The sequence below is a fragment of the Xyrauchen texanus genome, chromosome 1 (genome assembly GCF_025860055.1).
Source record: "Xyrauchen texanus isolate HMW12.3.18 chromosome 1, RBS_HiC_50CHRs, whole genome shotgun sequence".
Lineage (NCBI taxonomy): Eukaryota > Metazoa > Chordata > Actinopteri > Cypriniformes > Catostomidae > Xyrauchen > Xyrauchen texanus.
In genome coordinates this window covers 16,634,133-16,656,576 of record NC_068276.1, presented here as the reverse complement: position 1 = coordinate 16,656,576, position 22,444 = coordinate 16,634,133, and the positions used below count along the sequence as shown (strand labels likewise).

Sequence of the window (22,444 nt, the reverse complement as noted above, 5' to 3'; positions counted from 1 at the left end):
ACAAAAACTAAGTGGAGTTTTCCACAAATTAATTTCAAGTTACAGTGTCCTTTTAAAAGGGGACATGTTTCTCACCGGATTATTTTTACTCTATGGAGCCCTCATGTGGCTGAATACTGTTTCTTCTAATTTAAAGCCTATGTTTATTTTATTTCAGCAGGTAGAGAGCTGAAGCTGAAGTTTTTAGATGCTAAAATGCAGACAAAACGGTAAGGCACTCATATATTGCTTTCCCTGTTAACTGTAAACACTATCTCAGTAGTACTATAAAAATATTGCTCTGAGCGTCCTGCCACAGCAACATCGACTCAACTAATCAAGTGAGTTTGGGGCAGGACTATCTTTCTGTTAAATCAATGACAGTGTTCAAGAAAGTTGTTTGAAAGTAGTGGCGCAAAAAAAAACAAAAAACACTTCAACTTTAAAAATCAAGTAATTTTGTGGATGTTAAGATAATTTCTTCTATCCTAGATTAATATGCGGAGACATCTATACAGAGGTGGGAGCAAGTCACACATGTTCATGTCACAAGCAAGTCAAGTCTCGAGTCAAGTCTCAAATCCAGTGCAGACAAATCAAGCAAGTCGAGTCCTGATGAGTTTCAAGTCAAGTCGAGCCAAGCCACAGTACTAAAATGGTCAGATTTTCACATTGATCTAACAAAAATGGTAGGTGGGCTCTCTGACAGTAGGTAGCGCTTATGCAGCAGAAATATAGCTGTTATGCTGGTAACGCCTGTACACAAAGCACCCCTACGCTTATAAACAATACTTTATTAGGCATTATATGGAGGTAAGATGAAAAGAAAATGCCATCGAAACTTTTCTGAAGACAGTCAGTTCCCTTCAGAGAAGAGCTGCCCCTGATAGTTGACCAAATGTTAGTGGATGAGAAGAGTCTTGGTCGAGCAAGTTTTGATTGGTCGGTTGGTCGCAGAACAAAAACTCCACAGGAAACCAATGAACACAGATGTAGGCTATAGGCTGCAGAGTTGTGGTCACAATAAACTGCTCTGTGGAAATAAAGTGAACTGAACTCAAAGCACCTCCAGAGCTGAGATGTCTGAGGTCATTTGAAGCACTCAGAGATGAAACTGTTCATGGAAAAAAAAAAATATTCAGAAGGCAGAAACAAAGAAAGAGTGAGAACCTTTTACATGCGCCTGTTCCATGAGACCGCAGGCCTCCATACAAACAGCGTTTCATACATGCGCATAGACACTTTTCTGTTCTTAATAAAATGTGTTTCTTCAAGTGCGTGTCTTTGTGTCTAAATGATTTGTAATATTAATTTGATAATGATAATAGCCTAATAATAATAAAAATAATCATAATAATAGTTTAATACATTAATGGGTAAACAAGCCAAATATGGTCTTGACATGGTCAAAGGCATCAGTTACTGGAGATCATCATCGATCCAGAGATCATCGTATGTCAGCACAACCCTAATGATCATTTCTCACTATAAATTAACAAAATCTTCAGACAGTCTCCTTGCTGGTTTGTTCCGACTCATTCAGAATCTTTCCCGCTTTTGCCGGTGTTGCTGCGGCTCGCTTCCTGCGTGCGCTTGTAAAATGTATATTTGAAAGGTTCATTATTACGGTTTAGTATTTCTCTGTAATGTATAACAGTGTTGGAACTCAAACCATTTTCTGATGCCTCCCAAAAATATATTCAAGTAATTAAATTAATATCATAAACGTGCAAATGTTTCGACTAATGGCTTAAACTAACGACTACTAGTCAACTAGGAATAACTTGGGTCGGGGGTAGCCCTACTTCAGAGATACATTTATATAAAATAGTCAAAAGGTATTGCATTCAAGGGTCAAAGTCAGTCAAAATTCAAAGTCAAAGTCCCTATGAGAGCACATGGATTTCGTCAAGAGTCATTCTGTATATTTTATACTACTTGTCACATTTTAAATAAAGTGTTGTGACTGCACATCTGCCCGTTATGTTTTATATTGTCAACAAATGGTTATGGTATATTGTTGACTGTTGAGAAGGTTTAGAAAAGGCACACACACATTTAGAGGCAATGTCGGGTAAACATGAGATTAATAGTGAATAATTTTAATTTACTGACAACCCTCAAACATTTGAACAGTCATTTTAAATATGAATCTTTCTGGATAATGAAATGATTTACTTACATTTCCTTGTGGTTTTGAAATGTCTGGTGAAATTCGAGGTTGTGGTGGTTGTATCTGATATTTTTGCGTCGCATATCGTGCATCTGGCAAATCTTTTTTATTCACACGGTCCAATTCGAAATCTTCATATCCAAAGGAGATTATTTTGGGAACTCGACAATCATCTGTCATTTTGGCGTGTTGTGAGCGCAGCGTTCACTGCGCAGATGCAGATCAGTGGTGCTGGCGGGCTTACATTTTTGCATATGAGTTAATTGATGTCGCAATATTTTTTAATCACAATTAGTTTTTGTTTATAATAAGTTATTGTAAATAATAATAACAAAAAACAGTCAAGTTATTGTCGAGTCATGCAGTTCAAGTCAAAATCAAGTCTCGAGTCACTGTTTCTCAAGTCAAAGTCATTTTCTTCATTTAGTCAAGCAAGTCACAAGTCCTTAAATTTGCGATTCGAGTCAAGTCATGTAACTGGAGTCCCCCGCCTCTGCATCTATAAGGTTGATTCGCCTGAAAAGTGTAAAAGTTCTGTTTGTTTGAGCATCCAGACTAGCCCGGCAAAACAAGACATCAATCAATGACACGAGTCTAAAGCGTGACTATTTGTTTGACCAACCAATAGCAGATGGGGATTGTTCAGGAAACCTGTTTGAACAGTCAATATTTTTGCAATAAATTTTAGTCAGGATAGAAGCCTAATTCATTTGTTTCTCGATTGAATATGCTGTAGGCAACTGATGCACAATCTAGCACAATCAATGTTTTCCAGAGGTTTTTTTTTTGTTGTGACATTTTTAGTGATGATTACCAAGGTATTACACTATCCTACATACTAAAGTTTAAAAGGAGATCAATTTTAAATAAGTGCTTTTTTATCTTGGTTATTAGTAGACTGGTTTAGGTGGATTTAAATGAGTTCAGCTTTCAAAGAGACAGTCGCCAGCTAAATGAGCTACATTCAGGATTTAATTCGAGGCTTTACCTCAAGAATTAATCTAATGATGTGGGTGTTTGAATGCACTAAAATGTGCTTTAAAGTGTTTCTTCAGTGACTTGAAGTTGCTTAAAGACACATTTACACAAATCTTTTCATCTTTGGGGCGTCAGAGTAATCCGAGACATTCACAAGCCTCCAATTCACACTGAGAGAAAATCCTCCCAGACCGCTGTCAAGTTCTGCCGTTACTATGGCGACACTTCCTGGCCACCTTCCAAGTATGGTAGCATTTGCATTTAAAAAGACGAGACAGCATTCGGTCTGTGTGTGTGTGTGTGTATGTGTGTATGGAAAGTGGGTGGGCATGGAGGAGTATAATTTGCCATACAAAGACCAGCTTGGCACAGTGGTGGGGTGCAGAAAGGGCAGTGCCCATATGAGACAGGCATTTAGCTGGCATAATTAAAATCACTACAACATACGATAATGCATGTAATATTGGGTAGTAAATGAGAACGCAATCCAAAGGGATGTTTAGAGATATTTAATGTTCACTAGAATGAAAAAAGCCATTCTAGCAGTAGATAGTAAACTTTATCCCAATATTAGTGTGATATATTTAAGTCTTGTATAGAAAATAACAATAAAAGCACATGCCATGGCATATATTGTAAAATGGAATAGTCAACATTATAATGGCAGGTACAAATATACCATATAGGGCTTGAAAAAACATGAATTAAATTAAATTACCTGAATGAGAGCAGTCTCTGATCCCACTAATGCGATCAGTCCATTGAGGGCAGACAGCCTCTGCATTGTGGGACAACCCTGAGAAGCATTTATATACAGAGCTTAGTTTTCCATCAAGATACAGTGTGGATGTCTGAACTTTCAAGACCAAAGCCAAGACCTAGACCAGCATTGAGCAGACAAGGACTCCTTTTAACCCTAAAACCTGGACTTTTGCCTAGATTAGACCTTGATATAAAGTAGTTCACATAGTATGTAAAAAAAACACTGTTTCAGACCAGTCAGTGTACAGAGAGATAAACTACATTTCATACAATATTTGTACATTTACTTAGTGCCACAGTTTTTAATCAAGAAAACTTTGGTGTGGATAAAAAAGGCATATTACATGTCAGGATCACTTAAAATAATAATTAGTATGCCTTCACAAACAAGTAAACACTAAATATGCATATTACATGGATATTGGATTCATATGACAATGACATCACTTTAAGAGGTATACATCACCTCTGATAGCAGTATCTTGGTCCAGGCAGCCAGCAAGCGAGGCTGGATGTCCACAGCTTTACCATGACCACAGGAAGAGAGACCATACACTGTCAATCCCAATGCCAAAGCAAAGCCTGGTGTCTACAGAACACACAAATATATCCAAATATATGTCTGACAGGAGCCACAAAAATGTATTTTTATTCATATTTATTTATTATATTAATAAATATTATTCCTATTTATTCATAAAAAAATATATGTGCGTGTGTAGGTGTATTTTTTAGCCAGTAATGCAAATAAAAAAAATATTTAAAATAAACAAATTATCACAAATAATATCAAATCCTTCGTTCGGGACACATTCTTCATCAGGGAAGGCAATTTTAAATTTAAGGTTTAAGCCTGGTTTATAATGCTTGTTTGCAAGGATTCGCACACACAGTGATGTCATCGACTGTCGACTAGACTTTGCGAGGCTCCGGCATCGGAGGCCCCGTTTTCTCCATACAAGGGCTTTCAGCACCACCGCACCTGAACAGCTGGAAATGTGTAGAGAATGTCGTTGCCGAAGCAAAAGGCAAAAACAGCACAGCACAGCTTTACAATTTAGAATGATTTTCTAATATGTACCACGTATTGTAGATATTTGATGAACTGAAGGTGTGAAGTGCTGTTTGAACAGGAGGATTTATCTGTGCCTCACTGTTCAGACTGTGCATGTGGTCCATAAGGTAATGCTTCGACGTGAGAAGTAGTTGCGGTTCTGTCCCTTCGCCTGATTGATTTGGGGACAGGACACTGTACTGGCACCTGCATCATCCAATGGCTTAGAGTACGTCATTTGTGCATTCATTCACTGAGCGTGCACTGGCAGAACTGAAACCCAGCTTGAGATGTAATGCACATAATAATATTTTATAACGTGTTAAACTCATCATGTTTATAAGGACATCGGGAGTAAGTGAATTTGCATATGTGTGGCTTCAATTGGTCATTAAATTTTTCGTAAATTTTAGTGCGAAGTTATTGATGAATCATGATTTCTTTGTAAAACGTTTGTCCTCCGATTTCATCCACAAATACTTGTGTATGCACAGATAGTAAATGAAGCCCAATCTTTTCACAGTAAAATTACCTGTTGTGGCTTCTCAGCTCTTGTTTAGAAAGACAAGAAAGCCTATTTATGGAGGCCTGGGTACCTCAACGAGGAGAGTTCGAATCCAGGGCGTGCTGAGTGACTCCAGCCAGGTCTCCTAAGCAACCAAATTGGCCTGGTTGCTAGGGAGGGTATTCACATGGGGTAACCTCATTGTGATCGCTACAATGTGGTTCACTCTCAGTGGGCCGTGTGGTGAGTTGTGCATGGATGCTGCGGAGAATAACAAGCCATGTGATAGGGGCAGTGGTGGCTTGGTGGTCAAGGCTGTGGGTTACTGACCTGAAGATCAGGGGTTCAAGCCCCAACCCTACCATGATGCCACTGTTGGGCCCTTGAGCAAGGTCCTTAACCCTCTCTGCTCCAGGGGTGCTGTTTCATGGCTGACCCTGTGCTCTGACCCCAGCTTAGTTGGGATATACGAAAACTATGGGGCCAGTGGTGGCTCAGCAGTTAAGGCTCTGGGTTACTGACCGAAAGGTTGGGGTTCAAGCCCCAGCAATGCCAAGATACCACTGTTGGGCAAGGACCTTAACAAGGACCTTAACACCTCTCTGCTCCAGGGGCACTGTTCATGGCTGACCCTGCGCTCTGACCCCAGCTTAGTTGGGATATGCGAAAACAACTGCATTTCATTGGCTCTGTACTCTGCACAATGACAATAAAGTTGAATATTAATCTCTTAATCTTAATGTGATAACATTTGCAGATGACGGTCTCAGACGCCTTCACCACCTGGATTGAGGCGAGTCTTTATGCCACCACGAGGACTTAGAACGCGGCCGACTGTCGTTTCGGAGAAGTGCGCATCAAGTATAAATGCCTCTTTGTCGAGGGCTGTGCTTACAAGAAGCACTGTGGTGCCAGGCTATTAATACCTTAAACTTTATGGATCCACCGGAGAGTCCACAGGGGGGCACTATATCATGAAATAAGTTTATGCTTAAAATTTTAAAGTCCCCGGATACATAAGTTAGGCATAAGTGGTATCATTTGAAAGCATAACATAAGAATTTTTCATTGAACACAATCGCATTTGCATTTATGTTACTTAAAATAACAAATTAAGACATATGAAAACATATGTATCGCAAATAGGCGCCACCTAGAGGTAATGTGGTAGAAATATTAATATGAATATGAGAGTCTTTTACATGGTACTTAAAAAGACAAGTCATATTGTACATCAAATGAAAGCTCTCATTCTCAGGAATACTACTTTACAGTTTATTTTGTTGCTCTAATACCACAGTTTGAAAGACTGTTGGAAAAAATTATAAGAATAAGAATAATAAGACTAAGATAATACAAGTCTACAAACATGTTTTTTATGCACTGATTCTGTAAGCCCCAAGTAGCCATAAACTTCATATCTGCACTTACATTTGGCAGTTTTCTACAAAATGAGCCATTTTTACTTATGAGCATGCTTGGATATATAAGGTCCACAAATATTTCTTTTATTTGGGGGGATTTCTGAAAAATGAGACCAATTAGTCCATAGTATGTGTGAATGTGATCTTTTAAATTGTGAAAAATTGCAGATGGTAGGCCAAAAATAATGCCAGGTGGAAACTATTTAAAAGATGAATGGCACGTGACGTATCATTTATGTCCATAGCACAAATGGTGTGGGTTGATATTCACACCAAAGTTTAACACTTTGGGTAAAGAACAAATCACTAAACTCAAGTACATGAAATAGTTATAGTGATACTTCCCTTAGAAGCACAACTAAAAATGGGATGGCATTTATCTTTGTGTATTATTATTATTCAAGTGCCTTATATCATAAGAACATCTCAACTCTCACCTGTTGACTTTCCTCTGTTAGAGAGCGAAGTGTGTTCATGATTTCCTCTGCTTTAATGGCCTCAATAATGCCAGAGCTGAATGCTGATACACCAACACATGCCACAGAATAGGCCAAAACCTGAGACAGAACAGACAGAGACACGGACTGAAAATATTCCACTAAAAGTGGTGATATGAAAAAAAAATTTACACTTACACTATTTCGAAAATTTAATGAAAAATACTGTTTAAAACGACACTGATGCGGATGTGTTCAGACAGCACTAGCAGCATCTCTTTGTAGGGGTGGTCTGGTGAAGTGTTTAAAGCTCAGAGATGGCATTTTATAGGCTTCTGGTACGATCCCCAAAAGGAGCAAGCAATGAGCCACCACCATTGTTCCCTTGAGCATGGCACTTTACCCAAAGTTGCACCAGACAGTTTGGATTAAAGCATCTGCAACATGACTACTTACTGGTACTAACTAAATACCAAGTTTTGTAAAAGTGAATGGCATGTCAGTAGTGGACATGTTCACACTTGTCTTATGTGAACATCAGATTAGCGATTTGTAAACACTGTTCAGCTGAAGCATAACAAGGCAAATTGCCAAAGCACTTCTCCAGTACATGTATTAAACACCACCTGACAAGTTCCAAACCACAGTCAATATGCCCGAAATAGATCAGCACGCCAAAAGAAAAAAAAAAAGAACATTTAATGTGTCAACAAGTTTATTCAGGAGCATGTGGCCCCCTTAATCCACATTGAGGCAGCAGTATGGAAGAACATTAATGATAATTGTGCTTGCATTTTTGGGGGATGCAGTTTCAAATGATTGTATATTAAAACTTTCAATTTCATTTGAAAACATTTCACACAAAATGTCATCATTAAAAATTTTGAGAATGTGTACAACAAATATGTGTACAAGCAGGTCATACACATTATGCAAGTAAAAGTTTCCTTTCGATTGGTGTGTATTATGTGTCCAAAGACGTGACCCAAACACCCCATTTTCATGTCATGTCTCTTTTAATATCCATCTGTTATTTACAGTTATTGGTGATCAAAAATCTTTTTTGATACAATTATTAAATAATTGTTGTGTAATTCTATTTTCATTATTAGGTTCCAACCTTGTGAATATTTAGTTTAAAATGACAGTAAAAAGAAATGTTTTTAAATTTTTATCATTATTGAAAATGCAACTTCATGTGATTATATAAATTGATAGAATGTGAAATTTGTACATTTGTTCTCAAGCTAAAATGTGATTAAAATGATCAACAGTGAAATATGAAAATAAAATGTACAATCTTGTATACTGTATTGCGTGAAGTCATATATATGAATACTAACATTTTCTAGCCAACGGTGATTCTTTCTCCAACGTGTCAATAGAGGGTTGAAAAAGCTGATTAGCTAAATACAAATAGAGCATTGGAACAGAGCCAAGCCTGTCATTTCAGAATAACAGTTTGATGGGGTGTTTTGGGCTTGTTTGTAATTAAAAGTAAATTTTTCCACAACATTTTTCTGATTTTTATTGGGAATTTGGTTGCACAATAAACTGCTTTTGGGATTTTATTCACTTAAGACTCTTATAGCCTCAATGGCTGTGCTTGTCAAAGTAAAGAAAGACAAAAAATGTAATCTTATATGAATCGATAAATTTAAAAAATAAAGAACCATCAGTCGATCAACCGGTTTTCTGCCTTTTCCACTACTTTAGTTATTGGTGTTAGCAAAATCCACTAACGGTTGGCCTCTACAAACACAGACGCTACAAGAGTCCAAAATGAACAAAATCCCAAATGCAGTTTATTGTGAAATCAAAATCCATCCCATTAAGGAAAAGTAAAAAAATGAAGATTTGGTACAAAATATAGGAATTGTAAATATTAACAAGCCTGAAATACACCGGGGAATCTTGTTTTGAAAAGACAGAGATTTGGCTCTGTTAAAATTGTCTATATGTAAGCATTTACCAAATTAAGCTTTCTATCGCATATATATTTATCAGACTAAGGGTTTTGAGATATATATATATATTTATTAATGAGAAAGATCTGAAAATGGAGATAAACCTTATGTGCTGACGTTTCCGTATATTTTGCGTGCTCTCGCTTCAATTTAGAACACTTGATTATTTAATCAAAATAACAAAATGTACTTCTGAAGTGAGGATAAAAATGGAGATGAAGATTGACAATGATAAAAAGATTTACTAGATACAGCAAATCCCTACAAGGTTTAAGTGATTTCTTTGTATTTCACCTCTAGAGGCCGCTGTTTTGCTGCAGACCCAACCCACTCTAACCATTGAATCATCCAGAGACAGCCAACAAGGTACATGTAGGAATTAAAAAGTAAGAATACAGTACACACACACACACACACACACACACACACACACACACACACACACACACACACACACACACACACACACACACACACACACACACACACACAAAAGAAAAAAAAACACCTATTGGGAACTATGGGGATAGATTTTGGCCGATAACCAATGGCACTAAAATGCAAATACTGGCACAGATTAATTGGTAAACCAGTATATCAGTCTATATTTTTTACTTATATGTTTATAATGTATTTCATTGCCAGCTGTTGCCAGCGTCCGGTGCCAGGGACCATTGATGATGTTCTAATATCAAAGGCCGCAATGGAAATAGGTCTATGACTATGTCTATGTGTTATCCTTGACAAACAAGTGCTTTAATTTTCAAATAAGCTGAAACTGTTAGTTTGTTTTTTAATCCTGAGATAATGTTTGAACATGAGCAATGCTACTGACCTCCTGTAGCATGCGGCCCATACTGCTGCTGTCCTGCAGTGTCTGTAGGAGTTTGTCCAGAGTCAGAGACACGTGGGCATGATCACGCTCAGACTGGCTACTGCAGCTCAAAGAACTCAGCACCAACCCAACACCTAACACACACCCAGCACTAACATACACACCCAGAGAGAGAGAGAGAGAGAGAGAGAGAGAGAGAGAGAGAGAGAGAGAGAGAGAGAGAGAGAGAGAGAGCAAATAAATAAAATAATTTAGATTTTACATGGGCAATAAAGAGCTCCAGCACTGCAGGACTAAACAAAACAACCCAATTTTCAAACATATAGATTTATAGAAGTTTTTGTAGTTGTAGTAAACACAAAAAATCTAAATCAAAAACGCAAAATGTGGAGTCACATGGTTAGTGCAAGAACTAACTAGTACTAACTTGTACTCCAGATTGTGATTGAAAGAGCAAGCTTCTAGAGACTCAAGATGTTTCATCAGCAGCTCTGTCACGGACTGTCCAGATATATCACTGTAAAAAGGTGGATACAGAAACTAAGTAAACAAGTATGTAATCAGTAAGCAAGCGTACTTGATGAAAAAAAAAAAATTCAATTAATACATAAACTAAACAGGTTAATCCTTCATGTATAATGTAGTTATTCATATAAATATATGGATAACACAGATGTGTGATACTACTATCCATTCAACTCGGAAAGTCAGAATTTTTTATTTCCTAACTTTCTACTTGGGAAAGTGCAATAGAGCATCACTTGATGACTTCCTATTTGGAAACCCGTGTGGAGATGTAAGTGCACGACATTCATACATTTGGACTTTTCCTGCAATAGTAAGCATCAATCAACCCAGCACACACCTGACTCTTTCATCATGCAGCCATGCTAGGAACATGCCCAGAGTCAGTCCGCCGTGGAATTGAACCGCCTGAGATTCATCTGCCGTGGGCGACCCTGGCAGCCCTGCTGCTAGAGTGCCCAGTATAGTGGGCACACTATCTTTGCGTGACATCACCAGCACGGGCACCAGCAGTGCCAGACCAAGAGCAGCACAGGACCGGGCGATCGCACTAGCAGTGTTCTCACCGGAATAAGAGCGCTAGTTTGAGATAAAAAAAAATAAAAATATATATATATATATATTAAAATATATATTTTAGGGCTATACCAAAGTAATAAACATGTTATAACTTACTATGGCAATGCTTTTTAACCCTTCCTTAGTCTAAACGATCAAGTCCCTTGGTTGTCCTTAAGGGTCAAATTGCCCCTATTTTATGTTTACATTTAGAAGCTTGTAACAAAGGCTCTGTTTGCTCTATCTCTCTACTTTTGGTCTTAAATAGTTCATCTAGGTGACAGCCAACATTAGAAAAATTATCTCTATCGCCTTCTATCACAATATACAGATCTGAAAGTTGGGAGACCCAACTCTGCCCATTGACATCCATTCTTTTATGAGAATCCTCACTATAAAATTGTAGAAAAGGTCCAAATGTATTATAAGAACACTCATACTCAAAATGTCAATATATTAGCTCTTCCCTTAGGTTGTTTTCTGCTATATGTATCTATTTTTACTTCTCTCAGCTTTTCTGGGTAAATAATCCACTGTTATGTCTCAAATGTGTAAAATATTTTAATAAAATGCAGTTCAGCAAAAACAAGTATTATAAAAAAAGCTTTTGCTTTTAAATGACCCAAGATCACACTTGTAGTCCATTCAGAGGCCAAGATATTCCACAAAACATGGGGAAAGGGCGGGGCTTCCCAAAAAAGCCTGGATGTCTATGGGCTGTGTCACATTTCTTATCAGATATGTATGTTGTGATAGAAAGTGATTAAAAAAAGGGTTTGCTACCATCTAGTGGAATGATCCAGGAATAAAGTAGGGAGATTGAGAAAACAGAGCATGTATTACAAGATTTTGAAGCAGCGTTGGTGTCCCCCTGCCTTTCAGAACTGTATATTGGAAGAGAAGGTGATTATTTTTTCTAGTGTTAGCTAGCACAGACTAACTATTTTAGACAAAAAGTAGAGAGAGAGAGCAAACAGAGCCTGTATTATAAGCTTTTGAATTTGAACATAAAGAGGGTCAATTTGATTCTTGAGGACAAGGTAGGGACTTTTTTTTTTGTTGCTTTGTGTATAAATACATGAAATAATAAAAAAAATAAAATACATAAATGACCTTGCCAGGTTCAGATCACCTCTGTGGAGGATGTCCTGAAGTTTCAGGCCAAAAACCTAACATTAAGTTGATGTAAATCAGTGTTAAATATTCAAGAGGGTCAAACTGAACCATAAGTCCAAGGAAGGGTTAAATAAGGACTTCATTGCATTTAATTTAACACAAAATATGTTACTATATTGTTTAACGTAATTATTCTATAATTAAACTGTCTCATGGTTTCAACTCACATGAATGAACCAAGGGAAGACTTGTCCTTTAGGGTTACTGTTACTGCTCACAATGCTGAGCAGAGTGTCGATCACCATAGACAGCCAATGAGCCGTGGGCAGGATCTCTGGACCCACCTGTACGAATGGAATTAAAAGTACAGTTAATTTGAAAGTATGACGATCAGGAATTATACAGACAGACTATTTCTGTTATGAATATTCTGCTCTGATCACATAAAGCTGCATCTTACCTCAGGTCCACTTTCAGACTGAGCAGGAAGGTTGCTCTCATATCTGGTTAACACAACAGCCAGACCACTTAATGCCAGAATAGAATTACCCTGAACAACCGGACTGTCTCTGTCGTGATTAAGAAAAAAAAAATCACAATTCTGTCATTGTTTAGAAAATTATTTTTAAAACTCTGTTAATATGTACACACCCTTTAGTCGTTCCAAACCTGAAGTTTAGCAGAATGTTCATGCTGCTCTTTTCAATGAAATTCAACAGTGAACAGGGACTGTCAAGTTACATCAAAGACAAAACGATGCATCATAAAATTTGTCTCTACGACTTGTATTCCCAGTCTTCTGAAGCCTATCACTGAAACTATCAGTAAAGCTTCTATTCACTGATAGTCTTCCCCTTATAAGTTTAAGTACATGCATGCACCAATGAGATTTATGTAGGCCATCATATATGGCTTTAAAAGACTTGGAATATAGCGCATGTGTTGCACCGTACGGACTACATTTATGATCCTTTGGGGCTTACTGCTGACTTGAACTGTATGGAAAAAAGCTGCAAGAATATTCAGCGAAATTTCTCCTTTAGTGTTTCACAAAACAAGAACAAAATAATGCAGGTTTGGAACGACATAGGCGTTCATCAATAATAACATAATTTTCATTCTTCGGTTGAACTACCCCTTTTAAAAATTATAAAAGTTAATAATATAGGTTGATTTTATTGCTTGAGATTTGCTAAATGATTATTACTGAAGTTGAAAACAGGTCAGATTAGCTTGGTTGCGAGCACTCTTTACTTTCATTACATTAAAGGGAGAGTTCACCCAAAAATTAAAACGCTCTCATCATTTACTCACCCTCATGCCATTCCAGATGTGTATGACTTTCTTTCTTCTGCTGAACACAAAGAAAGATTTTTAGTCTTTATGTCTCAGCTCTGTAGGTCCATTCAATGCAAGTGAACGGTGACAAGAACTTTGAAGCTCAAAAAGCATACTAAATAAAAATAAATGCAGCATAAAAGTAATTTGACTCCAGCGTTTTAATCCATGCCTTCAGAAGCGATATAAGTGAGAAACAGATCAATATATACTTTTTATAAGTACTTTTTAACTATAAATCTCCACCTTCAAACAGCCCTCTTAAGCGCACTTCTCTCCTAAGAATTCGTCTTTTGTTTTTGCCGATTTGCATTGTTTGTGAATATCGCCACCTACTGGGCAGTGAGTAGTATATAGTAAAAAAGGACTTAAATATTGATCTGTTTCTCAAACACACCTATCATACTTCAGAAAACATGGATTTAACCACTGGAGTCATTTAGATTACTTTTATGCTGCCTTTATGTGATTTTTTTTGAGCTTCAACGTTTTGGACACTAGTAACTTGTATTGTATGGACCTACAGAGCTGAAATATTCTTCTAAAATATTTGTGTTCAGCAGAAGAAAGAAAGAAAGTCAAACACATCTGGGATGGCATGAGGGTGAGATCATGAGATCATTTTCATTTTTTGGTGAACTATCCCTTTAAGGAAGCTTAAAGAATTGAAAACATTGAAAAAGGTTTTAGTGAATTAAGATAGACAGTGCTAGTGGATGTCTGAATATGGAAAATAATGTTTTATTCTATAATACATAATAATACATAATGACTAAAAAATGGTTAGACTTTTGTCTCGACTCTAGAGTGGAAGGGGCCAAGGGGGGGACAAAAGCAGACATAGCAGTTTCATTAACTCACTTGGCAGCAGATTTCACCACATCAGTTAGTTTGTCCCTGACCCTGAGGAAAGGGGGGAAGAGAGAGAGAGCACACATGTTCCCTCAATTACAAAATCAGACACTGAAACGCATCTCACGATTTCATCAATTTAAAATTGATCTTAAACCATCCTTTACTTGGCATCTCTCTCAGCCAGGGCAAAGACCAGTAACCCTGCAATCCCAATGTTGTCATACTAACCAACACTCTCAGCATACTTTAGGATATGCAACCACATATGGACTGCCCTGAGCTCCCAGGGGGAATAACTGAATTACACAAAGACGGCAGAACAAACTAGAACCCGGGATGCCATCGGGAACTGGTAACCATCTAAACATTCTCTTCCATCAATCACTCATTGGCTGACAGGCTGTCAAAATGGCATCCTGAGGGTTGAGTTATGGTGCTCTGCCAGACTGCAAGGTTATGTGATAGGGTGTATTATGGGGAGAGACAGTGTGAACTGTGCGAACAATCATGATCTGCTCACACAGGCGGATTTACATCGAAAGATTATACAAATTTGTGTAACGGTGATGAGCACGTATTTGTATGGGACATTTAAATGTCAGTCTCCATTCAAAGGCTTTTCAAACTAGCTGAAAAGGCCACAGCAATCACAGATCAACAGCCCTGGATGGTTTGACACAAGCGAGATGTATAAAATAATACCTTCACATTCCCTCCTATGGTGCAAGCTCCAATTATAGTTCACTCTTTATAGCATTTCATTAAAATACAACATGCTTCTAGCAAGTTTTTAAAGTGCCAAGCATTTTAGTGCAGTAAAACTATGAAATATCTTTCAAATGGTCAGATTTAAACAAAGAAATTGGTTATGGTTCGTTTTGATGTCTATACTTGTGTTCAGCTGTACTAAAAGCAAGAATCGTTCCTTGTGTTTTTTTCCCTTAATTTTTGTGCTGTAAGGGATTTATTCCTTAGGTCCTTAAAATGCAAGTGAATGGAGATTTTTCTTTTGATGGTACAAAAATCAGACAGTCAGCATACACCTCATCGATATGACTCCAGAAGTTTTCCAGCAAATACATTTTCTTCTAAAGCGATACGAGGGTACTTAAAAATAATCAGACTGGGATTTTTAATTTGCCTAAAATGCCTGGGATTTGCCCGTTTTCATATTGAAGCACTCTCTGTAGTCATATTGAAGCACTCTCTGTAGTCATATATGGATACATGTCATAAATGCATGTTTGTTATCTTATCAGTTTAATTTGACCGACATAACTCGCTCAGGCTTTCAAGAAACAGGAAATGTCCTGACTTTTAAATAAATAAATTATTACATGAGTAGGATGTTTGCTTTTAAGGGATGTACAGGCAGATTTCAGATATAAAATCAGCGATTGAATGACTAATGTTTACTCAGTGAAAACAGATGATTTTCTATTAAATTAATATGCACATTGGAATATTTGGGCATAGCAATATGGTGGTGTAGTGGCTTCACTGTTATGACGTCCTCAGCGATCCATTTCTATATTATATATATAAATATATATATATATCATTGGTATACTGCATATATATTTTATATAAACTCCAGGATCGGGGAAGTCTGTAGACAGTTATGAATGTGCTAAACTTACCAGAGCCACGCACAGTGCTGACTGTACTGCAGTTCTTCTGGACTCTCTTTACCCTGTTTCTGTAGCATCTCCAGCTCTGCCTTTCGACCCTTTACAGCAATAACATCACAGTTTAATGTCAGCTAATTATGATCAATCTTTTTTATTCCATTTTGCCTTCTACACATCAGACCCCTGATCAACCTTCATGAAAGCCAGAGTCATACTTCTGAGTTCTCTATCAATGTGTGTCAGTATGGTGGGTGAGTTTGAAAATCTTTCCCTTTAGTTACAATAATAGTGGATATTATTGACCATGTTCTGTCAGATCCTTTGGGGGACAAGGCATGACACATACAGACTGAGGTTTGAAATACACAGACTGCACACACAATTACCTGGAGAACTGCATGGTAAGCACGGCTCATGAAGCCCCGCCAGGCCTGGGGCAAGAGCAGAGAACGGTGCCACTCAGATGGCTGGATGTTCACCTGAGACGAGAAAGAACGAGAGAAAGAGAGAATGAAAAATAGCAGGGTTCAACAATAAGGATGGCCTGATGGCTTAAGGCCAGTGAGAGAGTTTCAGCCCAGTTGATGAAACTGTCACTTGCCCTTTTGGGCCAGTGCTGCCTTCACACTAAATCTTGTGCTTTTATGCAAACTTAAAAACAATTCTGTGATGTTTTGAACATTGTTGTTTTCTGCTGATTTAAATATGTCACAAAGGTAACACTATCTTGGTGGCTAACATTGATGATGACTTGTGAAAGCCTTAGAAGCATCAGTTAGAATGGGTATAAAATTATATACAAATTAGTAATATTTTGCATGGTATGCCAACATTTTCCAGTAAAAGTATGTTTATGAATAGCTCTCATGGAGTTACATTATAAAAGTTTCATTTGCAGCTATTATTATGTTGACTTGACAAAGCCAACATACTTCTACTTTACACCCAATATTTTTTGTTACTTTTAGTGTGTGTTTTTCCTCTGTCTCTTGGATTCAACCCAAGTTGAATCCAAGAGTGTACTTGCGCTTGACGTTACACTGTTTAACCATGATCAGCACCATGAGAGGTGCAGGAGGTAGTGGCTTGTTTCATCACTCCCTCTTGTTTTGACGTTTTATCTTTTAACTTGCACTAATTCTGTTTGGACTGTCTGGTGGATCACACTCCTGCTGATACCATAATACCATCACTCTGGATTATACTGTCGACTCAGACTTTGTTGTTGTTTGTAGTATGTATATTTTGATTGTTGTTATATTGTTTGGTTTGCTTGTTTTGTTTACATGTACTTTTATGTTTGAGCCTAGGCTAAAAGAGCTATATAAATGAAACAGGTTATTATTCTTGTCATTATAAGTGGTCATAACTCAGTCATTCGCATGTCACAGTGTCATTTACTGTCAACATGGCAGCGGCCATCAGGGGGCGACCTGCTCCATGTAAAATTAAACAGCTTTTATTGAGTTTCTTCATCTCATGTGAGTGTACATCATTTTCAACATATTTAAAAAATATATATATTTGTGTCTTTATCTGTAAAACGTTTTTAATAAGCAAAAATTAATTACCGTATTTTTCCAGAAATAAAGTCATACCTGAATATAAGTCATACCTCGTCAAAATCGTGTTGTTCAGAGAGAGAAAAAAAAAAAAAAAACACAGATAAGTCGTATTTCTGTACTCACCTCAATCCAGGTGGTGGAGGACAAGTCTCAGGTGCCACCACTTCTGAGACCGCCAATCCGCGCATCGTTGTGCATGACACCACGGAGACTCCCAGCATGTGGAGGAACATGCTACTCTCCGCGATCCACGCACAACTTACCACACACCCTACTGAGAGCGAGAACCCCTAATCGTGACCACGAGGCGGTTACCCCATGCGACTTTACCCTACCTAGCAACCAGGCCAATATGGTTGCTAAGGTGACCTGGCAGGAGTCACTCAGCACACCCTGGATTCGAACTCATGACTCCAGGGGTGATGGTCAGCGTCAATACTCGCTGAGCTACCCAGACCACACCTCACTATGCTGCATACAAAGAAAGAGATTTTTGTCTGTGTAAAACATGCATGTTTTATTATATTCAATCATTAATGTTAGCGACTGTCTATTTGTGGACATTTCGGAAATTTATCCTCTACGCTGAGCATAAATTATCCGGTTCGCTGACTGAATGTTTTTACTACGAGTTTAATAAAATGTAATTTTGTGGTCATTTTAGGAGTTGCATTTCACAGCAGTCTAGTGTTTGTTAGAAATATTATGTTTTGATGGACAGAATATTGAAATTGGTTGCATAAAATACTTTGTAAAGGCAAAATATTCTGAATGGGACACTTTAAAATGCTTCCACTATCTCTATGACAGATGTTTTCATCATATATGCTGCTTATAAGTTTATGTTGTTGTGCATGCATTTGAACACAATTGCCGATATTATTACATATATATATATAAATGTGACTTATATTCCGGAGAATATGGTAGTGCACCTTTAAGCCAAAAACAAAATTATCAATTGTAACTACCAAACATGGCACAGACCTTCAAACTGTTCTGACTCGCGTTGCTAAATCTTTTCGAACGGATCAGAATTATGATTTTCGCACAGCAAGAGGCTGCTTGCCAATTAGTGTTTTGTTGGTTTCACACTCAATGTCAGCCCACGCATTCTTCACCCACAAAATTTCGCCATGCAAAGGTAAATGTAACCGGGCCTTTAATCTTGACAAACTTTACCTATCTTGTTAAAATTATAAATAAAATATGTATTTTTCACCTAATAAACCTTTTCTCTAAATTCATTTTCTTTTTATAATTTTTTGTGTTGGGGTCAGATATATTGGGCCAAAACATTGGCAGAGCAAGTACAAATCTGAACTACTGTTCTGACTTGATCAGCTGAACAATAAATTGTGTCTGGAATATGAAGCATGTAATGCAGCTATGTATGGCAAGCCACAAGGTTCGTATGTCATAAAATGCAAAGCAGACTGGTACCACTTCACATTCACATTGCAAAAAATCAATCGAACCACAAAAGTGCCCACAAATGAACCTCCTGAGGTTGTCTGAGTACGGTTCACTTTTGGGTCCTTTTAGGGGGGTCTTAGACCACTTGGGTTGTTCACATATACATGTTATACCACTCTGAGAGCACTTGGAGTGCTCAAACAAACTAGGTGTGAAAGCCCTAGATATTTGCTGACATGTACCTCATGAATAAGGGTGGCTAACATTTGTTGATAGCTCCGCCCTCTGCTGACAAGGAAGCGGGTAATTGGCCGTCCATCTTTGTCAGTCTGAACAGGAAGGTCAAAACAGAGCAGAAGCCCAGCTGAAAGAGACCAATCCAGACCACCAACTTACAATTCTGATGACTTTATTATATTTATATTGTAAATATAGAATCACTAAGTAATACACAAAAAAAAAAAAAACCTAGTAACTTGCCTGCTAAACCAGGTTTCAATCCAGGCTGCTTGTTCTTCTCATATGTTTTCAACATGAAAGAAGGAATTCCAGACACAGTTTTTCCCTGGTCAGAGCGCAAATTTCCCCCAGTCAGGGCTGAATGGTACACTCCACGGGGCATTTGGCTCATCTCCTGCCTCACTAATGCTGTCAGGAACGTCTCTAGGGCTGTTTTGAAGGATAATTCATGGGTTAAGTAGGTTTTTGTTTAAGGTTAATCAATTCATTACATAAACATCTACAGTATCTAAAAAGGTCAGTTCATTACAAAAGCAGCAGAAGTCGATTTATAATATATTCTATACTTTCTATAAGGCAACACAACCTTTCTTATGGACTTGCTATGCTGTATGTTGCGCTTTTAGGAAATGACATCCCTCACAGCCTCAGGGTTTAAAACAAGTCCTGTTTGTCTAGTGATCTACTTTAGAGAAACTCTAACCCATTTCTTTGATAAATTATGGTAATATGGTCAAATTACATAACACTACGTATAGGTTTTATGCTATGTAAAATATTAGCAAGCCTTTTCAAGACACCATATCTGTCCTAATTTATTTCAACAGAGAGTTTAAAAATGAAGCCAGCTGGCCTGTTTTTTTTAACCCAAAACAAATATACCCTTTATATAATCCTTTGAGAGATGAAAAGAAAGAGCTAAACAGGTAGTAGGTAAATTTATGAGTAAATAGTTTGCAATTTGAAGTTAACATGAAACAACTTTCCCATATTTCAGGGTGAAACAGAATACTCCACACATCCACACACAAAGACTTTATCCATCAGTAACCATTTGAATCACGAAAAGTGTACTTGGATTGTAAGGGTCATTATTATATCATGATGACTTTAACTTTTATAAATTAATCAATTGAAAGATCTAACACCCAACAAATACAATCTAGGCCATTGTTTTAGCAGTTTTAATAAAAGTATATGTTTAAATTAAGTTCAAGTTCCAATACTCTATATTTTGAGGGTTTCATTCTGATGTAGGAAGTTATACGAATTATGTTCATTACTTTGATTTTGACTTTATTGTTTGATCGTTTATGGCCAAAAACATGACCATCTAATTAAAAATTTAATATATAAATCACCAGCTTTTTTGAAAAAAAATTTAAAATAATCACAAATTTGTTAAAACATTGCAAACAACATTTGCTGTTGTTAATGGGGAAAATTATGCTTATCTAATGAACAGCTGTAACTGTTGCCAGAGGGAAAGTTCAATTGTTGTCAAATGTAAGGATTCTTGGATTTACACATTTGGCATCAATGGCTGATGCTCAATGGATGTGAGATGGGTTTGGGAACAAAAGAACAAAAACAAACATCTTGCAAGGGAACATTTATTATGTGACAGTCATTGAATTTACATAATAAGTGACGACTTCCCTATACATGCACAAAAATCTTCTAATAAGGTACACACAGACAAAGACAGACATACAAGTAGACACAGACACACACACGCTCACGTGAAACAGTCAAGTCTTTAAGGTATTAAAAAAATTATGAATGTTTTGATTCAATTTGGGTTATCAAGTCTTATGTGAAAGAAAGGCTTACAAAACTAATTTGGCTGCCAACCCATGTGACAAGCATTCTGTAATGCAGAACGTTATAAATATGATCAAACAAATTTTCAGAAATATGAATGGCTGTCACAATATGTAGCACGCAGAAAACAATTTCAAAACACTTCTGACACTCAGATGCAATGCCTGAAAAATGAGTCTCGACCAAAACCAAAAGTACAATAAGTACTGAGCAAGTCATAGGAAAATTAGATACATTAGCTACATGTTATAAGAGATCAGATGTGGAAATTACAGTGCATCTGGAAAGTATTCACAGCGCTTCACTTTTTCCACATTTTGTTATGTTACAGGCCTTATTCCAAAATGGATTAAATTGATTATTTTCCTCAAAATTCTACAAACAATACCCCATAATGACAACGTGAAAGAAGTTTGTTTGAAATCATTGCAAATTTATTAAAAATAAAAAAAATATCACACGTACATAAGTATTCACAGCCTTTGCTCGATACTTTGTTGAAGCACCTTTGGCACCAATTACAGCCTCAAGTCTTTTTGAGTATGATGCTACAAGCTTGGCACACCTATTTTTGGGCAGTTTCTCCCATTCTTCTTTGCAGGACCGCTCAAGCTCCATCAGGTTGGATGGGGAGCGTCGGTGCACAGCCATTTTCAGATCTCTCCAGAGATGTTCAATCAGGTTCAAGTCTGGACTCTGGCTGGGCCACTCAAGGACATTCACAGAGTTGTCCCGTAGCCACTCCTTTGTTATCTTGGCTGTCTGCTTAGGGTCATTGTCCTGTTGGAAGATGAACCTTTGCCCCAGTCTGAGGTCCAGATCGCTCTGGAGCAGGTTTTCATCAAGGATGTCTCTGTACATTGCTGCATTCATCTTTCCCTCGATCCTGACTAATCTCCCAGTTCCTGCTGCTGAAAAACATCCCCACAGCATGATGCTGCCACCACCATGCTTCACTGTAGGGATGGTATTGTCCAGGTGATGAGTGGTGCCTGGTTTCCTCCAGACATGACGCTTGCCATTCAGGTCAAAGAGTTTAATCTTTGTTTCATCAGACCAGAGAATTTTGTTTCTCATGGTCGGAGAGTCCTTCAGGTGCCTTTTGGCAAACTCCAGACAGGCTGTCATGTGCCTTTTACTGAGGAGTGGCTTCCACCTGGCCACTCTACCATACAGGCCTGATTGGTGCAGAGATGGTTGTTCTTCTGGAAGGTTCTCCTCTCTCCACAGAGAAACACTGGAGCTCTGTCAGAGTGACCATC

The 22,444-nt window shown here is 37.6% G+C and overlaps 1 protein-coding gene across 1 annotated transcript in view; it reads right to left on the bottom strand.

Annotated features, from left to right (window-relative positions):
- Positions 1–22,444, bottom strand: part of LOC127651565 (focadhesin-like) — a 77,185-nt gene that overhangs the window by 11,689 nt on the left and 43,052 nt on the right. Inside the window, exons 20-32 of the mRNA XM_052137466.1 lie at positions 19,599–19,787; positions 19,361–19,482; positions 16,524–16,616; positions 16,147–16,235; positions 14,513–14,554; positions 12,774–12,882; positions 12,541–12,657; positions 10,980–11,218; positions 10,542–10,631; positions 10,115–10,265; positions 7,313–7,432; positions 4,359–4,481; positions 3,849–3,926 (exon numbers count right to left, since the gene is read on the bottom strand). Of these exons, the coding sequence (XP_051993426.1) occupies positions 3,849–3,926; positions 4,359–4,481; positions 7,313–7,432; positions 10,115–10,265; positions 10,542–10,631; positions 10,980–11,218; positions 12,541–12,657; positions 12,774–12,882; positions 14,513–14,554; positions 16,147–16,235; positions 16,524–16,616; positions 19,361–19,482; positions 19,599–19,787 (1,562 nt within the window). The remainder of the gene's footprint in view (positions 1–3,848; positions 3,927–4,358; positions 4,482–7,312; positions 7,433–10,114; positions 10,266–10,541; positions 10,632–10,979; positions 11,219–12,540; positions 12,658–12,773; positions 12,883–14,512; positions 14,555–16,146; positions 16,236–16,523; positions 16,617–19,360; positions 19,483–19,598; positions 19,788–22,444) is intronic.